General features: G+C 59.4%; 1 protein-coding gene across 1 annotated transcript; it reads right to left on the bottom strand.

Annotated features, from left to right (window-relative positions):
* Positions 1 to 3,572: 3,572 nt before the first annotated feature.
* On the bottom strand, positions 3,573 to 8,154 carry Tmem52b (transmembrane protein 52B; the record flags this gene model as incomplete). Its single annotated transcript, XM_048335126.1, is given in 7 exon segments — positions 3,573 to 3,608; positions 3,832 to 4,076; positions 4,502 to 4,668; positions 6,099 to 6,106; positions 6,108 to 6,138; positions 7,233 to 7,276; positions 7,927 to 8,154. Coding segments are annotated over 7 exon segments (759 nt in total), but the record flags the coding sequence as incomplete, so codon positions are not given.
* Positions 8,155 to 11,507: the final 3,353 nt, after the last annotated feature.

The raw sequence follows: 11,507 nt of genomic DNA, 5'->3' as shown, positions 1-11,507 counted from the left end.
GAGAGCAGCAGGCTTCCCCTCCGGGCGGTCGGGGGCGGGGGGGGCCCCCGGGGGCCTCGGGGTGCGGAGCGGAGCGGAAGCGGAGCGGACGCCCCAAGCCGCGCTCGCGTCGCCCAGCAGCGCAGCGAGCGACTCCACAACACCGGGCGGGGGATTGTGACGTCACCCGGCCACGCCCCCTCTCGCGTCGAGGCCTCGCCTCCCCCGGGCCGAGGCCACGCCCCCTCCACACGCGGAGCCTTCCATTCCTGGTGGTAGATGGGGGGGGGGAGACAGAACCGTGGAGCGCGTTTATTCTGCCCGAATTCCTTCCACGATGGACTCCCTTGCGGATATCACCGGCGTGTCGCTCCCCGCCTCGGCCCGAGGTGACACTCGAGGGGGTTTTTGTCCCCCAGATATGGGAGATGTTTTTTAATGACTTTTTTCTTCCCCCCCCCCTTTCTCGGCGTCTATTGGTTGAGTCCGAAGCCGCCTTGGCTGGCGGCCCGGGGGCCGGGGCGCTACCATCTGCGGCGGTGGGAGGGGGGGCGCCGGGCGCTACCATCTGCGGCGGTGGGAGGGGGGGCGCCCGGGCGCTACCATCTGCGGCGGTGGGAGCGGGGGTGGGAGCCGGGCCGCCGGGGCGTCGGACCCTGAGCTCGGGGGACGTTCCCCCGGGAGGCTTGGGGGTTTGCAGCCGGGGCCGGGCCGTCTTCCTCCTCCCTTCCCCGCCGGGGCTTGGGGGTCATTCTGTTCTGTGCACGGCGACGTCAACAAGAGCGTGTGACAGGGAGGGAGGGAGGGAGGGAGGTCTTTGGTCAGGTGAAGGGCATCCAAGGTCATGGGCTCCCCTGGAAGCCAGGGCCAACTGTGATTCCCTTTCCCCGCTCCTTGGGCACCCGTTGCATCGTGATTGATGGCGATCGGTGGTGACATTGCTACCCAGGAGGGGGTATTTTTTTTCACATAGGGTCTCCTGTTTTATTTCTACCACCCCTCCCTCCCTCCTTCTGCCCCCCCCCACACACATCTGGGGTGATGGGTGTGTGCCCACCACATCTGGCCTTCTGTTCCTGTACACGGGATTGCCTAGGCTGGAACACACAACCTCCCCATCTCCTTTTTCCTGGGGAGTTAGGGGGACAGGTGGGGGCCACCTTTGAATACCAGATGGATACTCTTATGGGGGGGGGGGGGTTCCCCAAGGCCATTCTCCTCAAGCCAAGACAGCCAGGCAGACGGAAGGCGTCCGCGGATGCATGCATGGCCTTCTGGGGTTTTCTTCTTCACAGTCTCACTCAGCCCCTCTCAGGTCCTCGAGAAGGGTGGGAAGGATGGATGGTCCCGGGCAAAGAGAAGGGCTTGAATCCCGGTGATGGGATCTCTCCCACCTGGGAGAGATCACCAGCCCACGGGCCAGTAGGAGACTGCCTCAGTATCTCCGTGTTGGGGGGTAGGGTGGGGTACCTCCCTAGTTCAGAGTTCCAGTCTACCATGGCCTTGGACCCAGGAGATAAGGAAGTGCTGGGCTGGAAGAAGGGGAAAAAAAAAAGCTCTGGGAATGCCATGATGTCAGTGTGACTAGTATGATTAAAGTAATTCATGCCGTGGTTAGAGATGTAGTGTTATGAGCTGATTAAAAAGTCTAAGGAGATAAGTATGTTGATTGTAAGTATGATGTAAATAAGTAAGTTAAGGACTATGGCGGTGGGACTATAGATGGTTACCGCTGCTATCCATCCTAGATGGGCGACGGATGAATATGCTGGGATTTTTCGTATGTGGAGTTTGATTAAGACCCCCTCAGCCCCCTTATAAGAATTGACGATATAGCTATCAATATTATTATGTTTGTATTTAGGTCGTTGGCCATTTGGTGTATAATTGAGATTGGGGCCGGTTTTTGTCATGTTAGCAGGATTATACCGGAGAATAACGGGGTACCTTGAGTAACTTCTGGTACTCAAAGGTGGAATGGGGCTAAGCCAAGTTTTATGGCTAGGGCAATTGGTAGTAGACTATTGGTATAGGTTGTCTTTTAGTTCAATTATGTTTCATTGGCCAGATGAATCAAGGTTATTTAGGATGTTATATATAAGAATCATTGATGCTGTTGCTTGTTTTAGGAGATATTTCGTGGCGGCGTCTGTCGAGCGTGGGTTATTGTTGTAAATTATTATAGGAATAATTGCTAGTATACTAATCTCTAGTCCTATGCCCAGCCTGGAGGCTCACGCCTTTAATCCCAGCCACTCAGGAGGCTGAGATCTGAGGATCTCAGCTCCAAAGACTGGGAGCCTCTTATCTCCAACAGAGCACCAGGAAATTGGAAGTGGAGCTGTCACTCCAGTGGTAGGGCGCCAGCCTTGAGTGAAAAAGCCCAGGGACAGCACCCAGGCCCTGAGTTCAAATCCCAAGGCCACCGCCCCCCCCCATTCAAAAAGGTTTAGCTTTGGGCTGAGGGCATGGCTCAAGGGGTAGAGGGCCTGTCTAACAATAGCCAAGACACAGGGGAAGGAAGGGAAGCAGAATTACAGTTTTGGGGGTGTATGCAAGTCCTGAGAATGTAGGGGGGCTCACTGCAGGCTAGACCTCTTTCCTTGTCCTTGGGGGTGGGGCCCCCCCCCCCCCGGGGAGGGGGCTTCTCGCAGCTGTGATCTCCACTCTTGGGGGTCCCCAGGAAGGAGGGGGGGGCGGTCTCTGCCTCCCCCAGCCTCTTGCAGGACCACGATCCGCCCGTGTGCAGGCCGGAATGAAAGCCAAGCGCCGAAGTCAGAAAACGAGCTTCTTACACAAGGGACCCAGAGCCCGGCCTCTGTACCCACTATTTGTTCTTTCTGGAAAATTCTTGCAACATAGTGGGCCATCTGCCCAGGAGGAAGCCTTGCTTCACAATATGTGGAGAACTGCTGGCACTTGAGCCCTGACTCCACTGGAACCTTTTGGCTGGTCCAGGGGAGATGAACGTCTCATGGGCTTTGCTGCCCGGGGCTGGCCTTGAACCGGGATCCTCGGATCTCAGCCGTGACCTGTCTGAGGCACTGGCACCAGGCTGAGGCTGAAGATGCATTTCCCAGGCCTTCCCCCCTTCCCCCGCCAGACACCAACACGAGAGAAGCGGGAAGGAGGAAAGAGGCAAAGCTAGGCGACTCCCTGCCCGGGGCAGCAAAGTGTAGGAGAGTCTAATCTACCAGAAAAGCCCGAAGTGGAGCTGTGGCTCAGGTGGTAGAGCACCCACCGCCCGGGCCCCGAGTTCGAGCCCCAGGAATGGCACAAAAAAACTAAATGATTTTGGGGGGGGGGGGGGTATGTGTATTTAATGGTGTGTGGAACTCAATGCACTTTCCTGCTTTCCTGGGTTGGTAGGAATCGAGATAGAGACGACGTAACACATGTGGGCCACTGGACGAGGATTGAGAACTGGGATTCTAGAACCTTCTCTGGGAGGAATTACGTGTTTGGCTGGGGAGGAAAAAAACAAACCACAGGCCGCTCTGGACACATGAGCAACCTCCCACACCTGCTTGTTTTCCGTGTTGTATTTGCATCAGGAAGACCAAGGATGGGGGCGATCGGGGGGTTGTGTGGAATTACGGGGAATCAAGAGGCAATGGAACGATGCGGACCTGGGAAGGGGGAAGAACGGGAAGTGTTACCCCGGAGCAGACGAGGGGGCCCGGGGGCTGAGATCTTGGGGGGACCGTGGTTTAAAGTCCACCCAGGGAAAAGCAAAGTCCGGGAATGCGCCGAAAGCCAGGCGTGGCGCCGTGGCTCGAGTGGTAGAGCACCCAGTGCCGAAGCAGCACCTGGGATGGGTGGAGGGGGGAGGTGTGGGGGGGGGGTGGGAACCTCAGTTTCCATGAGGAGAATCTGGGTGTTCCTGGGGGGCCGGCGGCTGCTTCTCTTCGGGCACGGGGGCAGGTCGGGGGTCCTCGGCCCGCCCCTGGCCACCGTGAACCGGGTCATGCGCAGGGCCTCCTCGTAGCCCGGGAGCGTGTCCGCGCAGGGGGGGGCGGCTGGTGCGAGCGGGGGGGCGTGGGAGTGGGCCACGGCCAGGATCCTCCGGGCCGCGGGGCCGAACGCCGACTGCAGGGCTGGGGGGGGGGGGGGGGAAGAGGGCGAGAAGCCGGACGCGGCCCGGTCACCCTTGCGGGCCTCTCATCTGTGCGTGCCAGCCCCCCCCCGGACTCGAACTCAGGACCTTGAATCTCCACCCCCCCCCCCCTCGGGACCTGACCCCTTGAGCCACGGCTCCGCTTGCGTCGCTGGGCCTGGCTTTGAACTGTCATCCTCACGTCTCGGCCTCCTCGATTTGTCTACTTTGTGTCTTCCTCCTCCACCCCACACACCCCACTTTGGTCCGTGGTGGGGTTTGAACTCGGGGCCTGGGCGCGGTCCCTGAGCTGTGGTTTGCCACCGGGCCGCTGCCACCCCTTTCTGGCCGGTCCTCTGGAGGTCTCCGGGGTCCCCCGCCCGGGGCTGGCTGGCTTTGAACCGGGGGCCCCCCGGGGTGGCTCACAGGAGATGGTGTTGTGCAGCGTGCTGTCCTGGTCGAAGGCGATGACGGTCACCTGGCAGGGCGGGGGGCCGCCGTCCTCCAGGCCCCGCTGGCGGCTCAGGCGGCACCGCAGGCACGCGGAGGTCAGGCCGCACAGGAGCAGCAGCGCGCCCGTCACCACCAGCAACCTGCGGGGCCCGGGGAGGAGCAGGGGGGGGGGAGGAGGAGGAGGAGGAGGAGGAGGCCCGGCTGGAGCTGGGGCCGGGGGCCGAGCCCGCACCCCACCCACCCCCCAGGGGGCTCGAGGGCAGGGCGCGGAATCGCCATGCAAAGGGCATCGCGGCCTCTCAGTGGGGCCTCGTCCGCCTCAGACTGGAGCCTGAGCTCAGCCAATGGGAGCAGAGGGGGGGAGTCCAACCAATGGGAGCGAGCAGAGGGGCTGAGTCCAGCCAATGGGAGCAGAGGGGTCCTGAGCTCAGCCAATGGGAGCAGAGAGGCCTGAGCCCAGCCAATGGCGGCAGAGAGGCCTGAGCCCAGCCAATGGGAAGATAAAGGCCTTAGCTCAGCCAATGGAGCAGAGGAGCCTGAGCCCAGCCAATGGGAGCGAGCAGAGAGGCCTGAGCCCAGCCAATGGGGAGCAGAGGGGGCCTGAGCTCAGCCAATGGGAGCAGAGGGGCCTGAGCTCAGCCAATGGGAGCAGAAGGGCCTGAGCCCAGCCAATGGGAGCGAGCAGAGGGGCCTGAGCCCAGCCAATGGGAGCGAGAGGGGGCTTAAGCTCAGCCAACAAGACAGAGGGGCCTGAGCTCAGCCAATGGGGAGCAGAGGGGCCTGAGCTCAGCCAATGGAGCAGAGGGGCCTGAGCTCAGCCAATGGGAGCAGAGGGGCGGGCCTGCTGCGCTGGGTCTACAGAGGAAGCAGCCTGCCTGCTCTGGGCACTCACACGCCAGGTTTTTGGCTGGTGGCCCGCAGGCTGCAGAGGTAACTTTTGCCTTGCCAAGCTCTTTTTGAGTTGGGGGGGGGGGTCCTTAATACCATGTGGCACCCCAACATCCCCAGTTATTCTTAAAGGTCTAGATAGATAGATGTATGAAAGTATTTACAGATCAATATGGATATAAAGGGGTGTGTGTGTGTGTGTGCCAGTCCTTGGTCTTGAACTCAAAGCCTGGGCCTCGGTCCCCCACCTCCCACCTCCCACCCACCCCCTCCTCAAGTCTGGCGCTCCACCCCGGGGAAACTGTATTCCCGCTTCTGGCTTTGGGGGCGGGTTCTGTGGAGAGCAGGGTCTCTCGGATTTGTCAGCCCACGTTGGCTTCGAACCACAACCCACCAAGCTCAGCAAGCTGGGATTTACAGGCGTGGTGATTCGGATAGCGTCCATGCGGGCTAAAGAGCGGGCATTAAGTTAGGAGGGAGGAGGGCATGATCGCCCATAAAATAAGGGACCGTGAGAGGGCAGGAGGTGCAAAGCAGGCCGCTGTCCAGGCTTATTCGTCCCAGTCATAAACTATGTTAGGGGACAGCGCCCAGGCCCTGAGTTCAAAGCCCCCCAGGAGTGAGAGAAATAAGTGAATTAAAAGCACGAGCCTGAGTCTCCTCGAGACACCGAGCGTCTTACCAAATGTACCCAGAGGTGAACCCAGTCTGTGGCCGCGCAGCTGCGGAGAGAGCAGGCGCTCACTGCGGTTAAATGTCCTCACCACGCATGCGCGCAGCGCACCCACCGACCCGGCCCCCCTCGCGCGCATGCGCACAGCGCATCCACGCCCCCTCCACGCATGCGCACAACGCATCCACGCCGACCTACCCCTCCTCCACACATGCGCACAACGCATCCACTCCTCCACACATGCGCACAACGCATCCACGCCGACCCACTCCTCCACACATGCGCACAACGCATCCACGCCGACCCACCCTGAACACATGCACACAACGCATCCACGCCGACCCACTCCTCCACGCATGCGCACAACGCATCCACATCGACCCACCCCACAGACATGCGCACAACGCATCCACTCCTCCACACATGCGCACAACGCATCCACGCCAACCCACCCCCCCATCTCTGCCTCAGCCTCTTTTCTCCTCAGCAGCGTCTCCACCCACCTCGCTGTCCTATTTCCACATACACCAATAATCGGATTCAACCTCCATCATCACCCTCCCAGCTCCCACGACACCCCACCCCCGCCACAGATGCTACGTGTGAATCTATGGCTGCACAGGGCACTGCGCATGCGTGCGCATGCGTGCCAGCATGTGCGCATGCGTGCCCGAGTCCGCGCATGCGTGCCCGAGTGCGCGCATGCGCGCCGGTGCTGGGCCTGGCTCTTATTCTATATCACATTATATTGTTATATTACAGTACATTATATTATATTGCATTACATTATACTGTTATATTGCATTCTATTATATTGCATTACATCATATTATGTTATATTGCATTGCATTATATTATATTGCATTATATTATGTTACATTATATTATGTTACATTATATTATATCATGTTACATTATATTGCATCATATTATATTATGTTACATTATATTATATTATGTTACATTATATTGCATCATATTATATTATGTTACATTATATTATGTTACATTATATTGCAACATATTATGTTATATTGCATTGCATTCTATCATATTGCATTATAGTATATTATGTTACATTATATTGCACTATATTTATATACATGTGTCTAGTGTCTGCTGCCCCTCGGGCTGCACACTTACTGTTCAGGGTTCCCACAGTTCTCCTCGCCTCTGGCCCCCGGGAGCTGCAGGAGAGGAGAATCAAATCCGACAGTGACCTGCCCTCCTCCCCGTGCTCCTGACATGCCCTTATATATGTTCATATATCCATATTTATTTATGTCTATCTTATCTTATTTTGCCTTGAACTCGGGGCCTCCCGCACTTGCTGAGTGTCTTCCACTCGGGGCTGGCGCTCGACCCCCTCGAGCCACGGCTCCACGTCTGGCTTTTTGCTGGTTCATGGGAGATCAGAGTCTCCCCGCCTTTCCTGCCCGGGCTGGCTTTGAACCCCGCGATCCTCAGCGTCCTGAGCCACCGGGATGACGGGCGGGCGCCGCTGTCTCCCTACTCGTCCTGAGATGGCGTCTTCCTGTCCTGGGCTCACGATGGAACCCGGCTCGACCTGGAACTCCGGGTCCCCCTGTTTCCCTCTGTGTCCCCGGTGCTGGGATTACAGGCGTTGCGTCACCACACCCGGACCCCAAGTGACGCTTCCATCCTTCCTCCTCCTCTCCATCCCACTGTGCCACCAGGAGCTTCTGACACCCCCGAATATCAAGGCAACACTGGGGTTCATCCTCCCCCCCCCCGTCCCCCCCCCCAGGGTCTGTCAAAGCTTCGACCTCTTCCTAAAGAACGCCTTTACTCCCTGCCTCCCTCCTCGTGGGCTTACCTGGGCGCCACAGAGCAAGACGTGGCCATGGCCAGCTTCATGGTGTGGGCTGGGGTCATGGTGTGGGCTGGGGTCCCCCTCGGGCAGGCTGGGGTCCCCCTCGGGCGGGCTGGGGTCCCCCTCGGGACTCTCAGCCGGGGTCGCTGGAGCCTCCTCGTCCCCACGCCGTCGGACGTGAGTGAGTTCGTGATCTACAATTCTTCTTTTCTTCTTTGTTTTGGTTCCGGTCCTGGGACTTGAACTCGGGGACTTGAACGCCGGGGGGGGGGGGGGCCCTGACCCTTTTGTCTTGGTTCTGCTCAAGGTTGGTGTTCGAGCGCTGGAGCCGTGACTTGACGTCTGTCGTGTGGAGATTTTAAAAAATAAAGAGAAGAAGAAGTCTCCTGGACGTGCCTGCCCCGGGGCTGGTTTCGAACCTGCAGAGCTGAGCTTCCGAGTGGTTAGGAGGCTGACAGCTGGGCCTTCTTCTTGATTTCCTTCTTATCTACTTCATATATATAATCTTCCCTCTCCTCCTCCTCCTCCTCCTCCTCCTCCCTTCTTCTTCCTCTTCCCCTCCCTCCTCTCCTCTTCCTTTTCCTCCTCCTCCTCCTCCTCCTTCCTCTTTCCTCTTCCTCCTCCTCCCTTTCTCCTTCCTCTTCTCCCTCCACTCCCCCCTTCCTCCTCCTCCTCCTCCTTCTCCTCTTCTTCTTCTTCTTCTTCTGCTTCTTCTTCTTCTTCTCCTTCTTTTCTTCCTCCTCCTCCTCCTCCTCTTCCTCCTCCCCCTCTTCCTCTTCTTCTTCTCCTTCTTCTCCTTCTCCCCCTCCTCCTCCTCCCCCTCCTCCTCCTCCTCCTCCCCCCCCTCTCCTCCTCCTCCTCCTCCCCCTCCTCCTCCTCCCCTCCTCCCTCTTATCTACCCTCCGCGTTGTCCTCCTCCTCCTCTTCCAGTGGTGGAGAAGCAGCCACCCTTGCTCTCCGAGTTCCGTGTTGTCCGTAGCAGCGAGAGGAGCTTGGTGTAAAGGAAGGTCCCCCAGCACCCGGCCAGTGGTCAGAGATGATGTCCGCGCATCAGAACACTGAGCGCTCGGCCAGCCCGCTCCCCCAGCCCTTCTGGGGGAGAAGGGGAAAGCGGGGAAGGCACCCCCTTCCCCCCGGGCTCCTCCACACCCCGCTTTGGGTTCTTTCCAGCCCTCCCCTTAACTCGTGGCTCCGCCACCCGATCCGTTCTGGGTCGTTGATTCCTGATGGAAAGGCTGCCAGTTCACCCGGAACGCACGCAGCCTGCAAAGGGGTGGGGGGGTCCCCACGGGCAGCATGGCGTCCATTCCCCAGGGGGCCGCCCCACAGGCCCTGCACCCCTCAAGACCTGACACCGCTGGAGAACAAACAAAACCAACACAAACGACGGAGGCCTGCTGCCTCGTCAAAGGCCGACGGCCCAGTACCGGAGCGCACGCCTGCCGTCCCAGAGACTCAGGGGGCTGAGAGCTGAGGATCACAAGTTCAAAGCCAGCCCGGGCGGGAAAGTCCGTGAGACTCTCATCTCCCATGCACCAGCGAAAAAAGCCACAAGGGGCGGCGTGGCTTGAGCGGTAGAGCACCGGCCTGGAGTGGAAAAAGCTCAGCAAGAGCTTGGGGTCCCAAGTTCAAATCCCAGCGCACGCACACACACACACACGCACGCGTCGCTGCGGTGACTGTTTGGTGCCGGTCCTGGGGCTTGAACTCGGGACCTGGGAGCTGTCCCTGAGCTCCTTAGCTCAAGGCTGGCGCTCTGCCCCCTTGAGCCACGGCGCCACGTCCGGCTTTCTGCTGGTTTCCTTGAAAAGAAGAGCCTCACGGACTTTCCCGCCCGGGGCTGGCTTTGAACCGCGATCCTCCGATCTCAGCCTCCTGAGCAGCTGGTGATGACAGGTGTGATTACCGTGCCTGGCAATCCTTCTTCCTTCCCTTCTAGTTTTCCAATCGTTTTCACGTCCACCCTTTGAAATAGCCATGGGGCCTGATGCCTACCGTAGCCATCCGTCGATGGGCAATGGACACACTTACCCATCTCCATAGAGCTCTGTGCACGCGCACCGCACGCACACGCACGCACGCACACCGCACGCACGCACCACGCACGCACGCACACGCACGCACGCACACGCAGGTGCATCCATGAGTGTCTATGGGCCTGGAGCGTGCAGAGATGCATACGTGTCTCTATATTACGCAGAGGTCTCTAGAGACATCGCTCTCTCTAGAATGTTCTCCCGTGGGTGCGTTCCCAAACTTGGGGCGCACTTTTCCCCACCCACTCGGCCCTTCCTTCTGCTAAGCCCCACCGGCCCCCCCCCCCCGTGGGAACAGGTTTCTTATTCACCCCGACTCAGTGGTTCCGGTCCCCCACCTTTTGACCTTCTGATCGCCATCGCCCGCTGCCTCCCAGCTGCGCTGGGGGGGCTGAACAGAGCAGGCTTCTATTCATGGCTACTTGTTGGGCCTCCCTCCCTCCCTCCCTCCCTCCCTCCCTCCCTCCCTCCTCCCTCTACACCTCGATGCTCAGCCTTTGCCGCTGGGGTAAAACAATCAAAGCACTTTTTTGTTTTTTCCAAGCCACGAAAGGGGAGAAAGGAAGCGAAGGCTGGAGGAGGAGGAGGAGGCCAGGAGCTGGGGGATCTAGAACATTCCACCACCCTCCTCCATCACCATTAACGCTGGTCAATCATTACCTCCGGCCCGGGTGGGGGACCCACGGGAAGTTGGAATCCATCAACCTTTCCACCCCCCCCGCCCCCCCCACCCCCACCCCCACCCCCGTGTCAAGACGTTGTTCTACAAGCTGTTAACAAGGGCGCCCCGCCATGACACCCCGGGGCCGCCTCCCGGTTCTCCTTTTGACCTTGGCTTCCGCCACGGAGTCCCCGCCTTTCGGTTGAACCCAGCCAGGCATTGCTGGGCGGGCGTGCGCATGCGCGTGCGCGCGCGCGGTGCGCGTCAACAACGGGTCCACAAGCCGAGTGAAGACGTTGGGCACCCATAGTTCACCCCCGTCATCCCGGCGACTCTGCGATCTGAGGATGGCAGGTTCGAAGCCAGCCCCGGCGGGAAAGTCCGCGAGACTCCGATCTCCGATGGAACCAGCAAACAACAACAACGACCACCTCAAGAGCAGCCTTGAGTTCAAGTCCCAGGACACACACGCACACACGCACACGCACGCGCACGCCACGCACACCCCGTGATGTATGAGAAGACGTCACAGAAGGACAAATCCCCACCGTGGAATGAGTGAACAAACCGGATCCGATCCCCGATCCTCACATTCCGGTCCCCCCCGCCCCCAGTCATCCTTCTTCACTGATGTCTAATGTTCCACCGACGCGGTGACTCAGTGTGTGAATCCGTGTCCTCATCGGATGGCTGTCGAGCCTGGATTTTCCTGTCACACCCCCCGGGGGTGGGTGGGTGGGGTGGGAGGGGGGGGACACACTTTCCCCCCTTCCCTAAGGTTCCGGATCAGTCCTTTCTCCACCCTCCACACCCCCCGCACGACCCCCGCCAGCCTGAGGTCCGAAATGGACATGTTGACTGTGGTAGCTGCGATCTGGAGGGTCGCG

Source organism: Perognathus longimembris, chromosome 27, assembly GCF_023159225.1.
Source record: "Perognathus longimembris pacificus isolate PPM17 chromosome 27, ASM2315922v1, whole genome shotgun sequence".
Lineage (NCBI taxonomy): Eukaryota > Metazoa > Chordata > Mammalia > Rodentia > Heteromyidae > Perognathus > Perognathus longimembris.
Note: the sequence above shows the minus strand (reverse complement) of the source record. Positions and strands in the feature narration are given on the sequence as shown.